Raw genomic sequence first — 4758 nt, forward strand, 5'->3', positions numbered from 1 at the left:
GGCATGCCTGCCTTTGATGCAATATCTATAAGGTATTCTTTAATTTCCATAATGGCATGAAGCGGGTATTTTACAACCTGGAAAGAGAGAAAGATGCATTTTATTTATGAGCAGTTTTGAATGTTTACATCATAGATATTCTTTGCTGAAGCAGTAGCAGTCAGTTTTCTAACCTCAGCTGACATGAAAATATTCTTATTTCAGACGAATGTTGCCAATAAGATGAGATTACTTTCAAATTGTTAGGTCTATTTTGGTTAATTCAGTCAGATGAAGCTTAGAGGCGATTTTGATTTCGGGAAAGATGTATTTCATTGCTTTTGACACATGTAATTAAATGGCTTCCTAGTCAAATATTCTGCTCTGCTAACTTCATACTGAAGATAAACCACATAGCTGCAGTCTTGTACTATCTTAAGTCATTACTTGAGCTGTGAGTACTGTAGCTTTAAAGTACTTTGCCACTACTCTGCAAGGATTATGCTGTCATTATCATACACATATATACTACAGGAACCAGTGCACTTGATTCACATGCACTTACAGGAAGTCTTTACAGTTGTGGCTTATCTTTACAATTATTCTTCCCAAGCATCTAGGGACGTAGCTGTCAAAATCTGGTCTGGAACCAGCAGAGGCATCTTCAAATATAATTACTACCTGTTTAGGAATTCTTTTAACTCCTCAACAGCAACTGCTCAGAATCTTAAAATTCTACCTATCTTACGCAGCATTTTCCAGCACAGTCACCAGACAACAGAGGAACTGCTGGACTGAATCCTCTCCCTATGACCAATCACACATTTACACAGGATAAATAAAAAGGTACAGGATTTTTCAAACACATATTCAAATAGCGTATCTGCACATAAGATACTCAAAACAATCCCTATCCTATAAAAGGATAGTTTTTGGTTTTGTTTTCTGAGAACTTATGCTTTTATATTAATTAAAGGGAAAGGGCAAGAATGCTTCAGCAGAGATCTATGCATTGTGATGAACCAGGGCCACACACACACAATGACTTGCACGTAAACTTATTTTTAGTGAAGGTATCCCCATCCTTGGTAAATGCATCTCTTTCAGAATATTAGTTATTCAAAAGATTGGAAAGAGATACCCCCTTACCTCCCCCCTTTTTTCCCCTCTGCCATATGACAATGGACAACAAAATGACAATTACAGCAAAAACCCTCATGTCAGCAGCTAAAAACCCCCTACCTTGCTTGAGATTTACAGCAGTATTGAATGCATGCACCTTCATTTTCCCTTCTCCTTTCACTACCTAAAAGAAGTATCAGTATAGAAGACCACTAAAAGTGAATTCCATCATTCTTGAATTCCTTCATAACAGAACCTATCCACACCTCAAGGTGTGGATGATTTTCCCCACCTGTTTGCTCCTGTTTAAATAAGAAAGATATGAACATATAATAATATCTGTAATAAAAATACAGCAGTTGTGACAGGGATATTTACATTTGCACCGAGATGTAAAGAAGGTAGATTGCTCTCTTCCAAGGAAAACCATCACCCCTTTCTCTTAAATACATGACTCATATATATGAAACTCTTTATATATATATGAAGTCAAGTCCAAAAAGAAATTATAGCAACAATTATTGTATTGACTTATACAGACTAAACATCAGCTTTAAGTGCAAGTCACCTCTGTCTTGTCTGAAATATGCAAGTTAAGACCTCTTCAACATAACTTGTGCAGCATTGCCTGTTTACCTTCAGTCGCAAGGGTAACTCTTCAGGAGTCTTCCCCGCCAATTCATCATCGTCCTCTTCCTGCATAATCAGGTTAGATGGGATGATTCCCTTTGCGTACTTCTTGGTAATTTCAACAAAGTCATCCAGAGCAATAAATTTTTTAGCTAAAAGATAAAACAAAGACTTTGAGTAAAGAGTATCACTACTGCACTGTACTGATTAGGAGTTGGAATATCAGATTACCTTTAATACTAGAGAAAAGAAAATTACTCTGGGATTCAAAAACTGAACTAGCAACAACACAGGCTTACCTTGCAACTTGTCCTGAGATCTGTGCTGAAAACAAGCTGCTTGTGCCAGCAGTATATGACTTACTCTAAATCTTGTCAATAACCTTACCTGCTGCTTTACACCAGTAAGTAGGAGTAGGGAGTGAATGACTATAACTTATCTGCAAGTGTTCCAAGGAAAAAAAGACTACTGGATTAGGTCACACAGTTTTAAATCATCTTGGGTACTTGCTTGGGAGAAACCTTTAACTAACAGCCACATTGAAAAAGAACTGTACAGGAACACTAATGAATTATCTGTATGTTATTAACAGAAAAACTGATTTCTGATTTGGCATTTAACAGCCATTTTTCTGCATTCAGAAGTTACAGACATATTAATATGGGAAATGCCCAATTATTCATACCTAGAATACTAAATATAGATTATGTACACTGTATTAATTTAACATGCTTCGTGGATATATACAAAGGGCCTCCCCCAAACTCTATGAGCTGTGATCTTAAATAGATAGCCAGCAACAAAATATACTTTGCTCAGTTGTACACTGAGACAAAATGTATCACTCTGTCCTGGAAGATCCTTATCCACTCCTGTGAGCAGGAGGGATGCAAAGACAGAAGATTATCTACACACTGCTTCAAACCCTTCCCACAGCCAGCTCCTTACATGAGCACGGATTAGCCAGTTTCTATGGTAGACAAGCTTGATGCGGTTTGTAAAGGAGTGTAAGCGACAGCAGCTTTTTTTCCCCACACACTGAAGCAAATCACATGGCTGTAGATAAGAAAGACTCGAATGACAAAAAACCTGTAACACACCTCCTACACAGTAAGTGTAGCTAGTCAGCTGATACTAAGATATGAAAGCTAGCCTGTTTAATACTAGTTTGAGATTTTAAGGAGACAGAAATCTGAAATGTTTCACTAAAGTAAAATTGGAGGATTAGTGGGTATGAGTCTATTAATCTTTAAATTTTAAAAAAATGCTATATTTATAGAAGTTACATATAAATATATCAGTATTTAATACTGAAAGCGCTGTAGATACAGAACAAAGTATTTGTATTGAGACACCTGCTACAGGAAGAGGGGTGTTAAATTTCAACAGAAAAACAACAGCTTACGATCTAACTTTCGTTGCCTTTTGCTTGGACTTTTACATTCCCCCTTTACTGCATGTACCTGTATGTCCCACAAAACTCCGTCTGGCATGCCTCCCAAGAAACGAAAAAGGATTTATTTTTGCTAGCTATTCTTGTAATTCACAGACTGTAAGGCTCAAAGAAATCAGTGAGACTCCTTAGTTGTCTTGCTGGGGTTTGGATAAAGCCTAATACCAAATGTGTCATCTGAATTTATTGTCCTATTGGGACATAATACACAGTGGTAAAAGATAGGCTTTTTGGTGTGGAATCAGCAAGCAGACATGGTTAGAACCTCACAAGAATTCCTTAACGCTGCTTTTTCAGAACCACAGGACATCCTGAGAGGGAAGCAGTTAGTAACATTACATTTGATAGGCCATCTATACGTAGTGACACATACGCTCTCAGGCACACAGCTGTCTATTGTCAACGTCAGCTCTAATTTTGTTTATACCTCCATTAAGGATAGCCCAGATCATGTGGCTGCTAACACACATCTGGCTTAAAAATTATCTTCCAAGTATTGGCAATTTGTTAAAACTGAAGGAAGAATCTACTGCTGGCAGGATAAATGGAAAAACTCGATGGATCAGAGAAGTAAATTCTAGAGAGTAACAGCTGTTTTGCTCATCCATGAGAAGATAAAAGCTCTCTAGAGAAGAGGTAACAGCTTAACTCTTACTTTAAGTGTTTGATGAAAACTTCTCGTTTTTAAATGTCATTAGTATTTTGTCAGCCAAGTGTCTCTTAAATTGATATAAAAAGCGTTATGTTGTAGACTCTACTTTATTATTCATAGGTTTTTTTTCTTCAGTTTGGTTATGATGAATTCCCCTGCCTCCACCATCCACCATAGAAAAAGAAAGAAAAATATGCACATCAATTTCTGCCTACGCTTACAGGTTCATTTACTCTCCCGTTATTTTATCTGCCATTTAAGCCTTCAAAAAGATTAAAAAAATTTGCCAGTTCCTTTTCTGACACTCTTTGAATTACTGAAAAATCCAGAACAAACTGGCTTGCTTTGCACTCACGCTCTATCAGCACGTGGCAGCTCAGCTAAGGAGGAGATAGAACACCAGTGTCATCCACTAATGTGGGAAAATAACTAGTTATGGGGACGTGAGGAAAACACTGTTCCCCAGATTTTTAGCTTTTGCCTTGACACAAAAAGAAGCCATGAAATGGCTGTGAAGCAGTTTGCTGATCCCACGAATGGAATGTGATCACAACGGCTAAGGCCTGCTGCACCCAGGTGCAACCTACTCGGGGACCACCGAGTGATGTGGAGGCAACATGGTCTGTCCCTGCTTCTGCAGCTAACAATGGGCTGCTATAATCTACCACAATGGGCCGCTATAGCCTACCACAATGGCTGCTGTCAAGAAAGATGGATTGCTACTGCTGTGCCAACAAAACTGGCACAATTGTGTCCTCTAGGTGACCTTTGCTCATTATAATGTCATTATAATACAAAACCACACCTCCATCCCAAAGGCTACCCACCACCAAGGTACAACCACTCCCCACTGGGCATGTGCCCTGTGTTTTAACACCTGTACTTTTAAACGTGAAGCGAGAGATTTTTAATCTAATCAGAA

The 4758-nt window shown here is 38.2% G+C and overlaps 1 protein-coding gene across 1 annotated transcript in view; it reads right to left on the reverse strand.

Annotated features, from left to right (window-relative positions):
- WFS1 (Wolfram syndrome 1 (wolframin)) overlaps nt 1-1883 on the reverse strand; it is a gene marked incomplete at its 5' end in the record, with an annotated part of 3770 nt that extends 1887 nt beyond the window's left edge. Inside the window, 2 exons of the mRNA XM_010143615.1 lie at nt 8-77; nt 1738-1883. Coding sequence (XP_010141917.1) covers nt 8-77; nt 1738-1883 — 216 coding nt within the window. The remainder of the gene's footprint in view (nt 1-7; nt 78-1737) is intronic.
- Nucleotides 1884-4758: the final 2875 nt, after the last annotated feature.

This window comes from Buceros rhinoceros, unplaced genomic scaffold, assembly GCF_000710305.1.
Source record: "Buceros rhinoceros silvestris isolate BGI_N320 unplaced genomic scaffold, ASM71030v1 scaffold5009, whole genome shotgun sequence".
NCBI classification, from domain to species: domain Eukaryota; kingdom Metazoa; phylum Chordata; class Aves; order Bucerotiformes; family Bucerotidae; genus Buceros; species Buceros rhinoceros.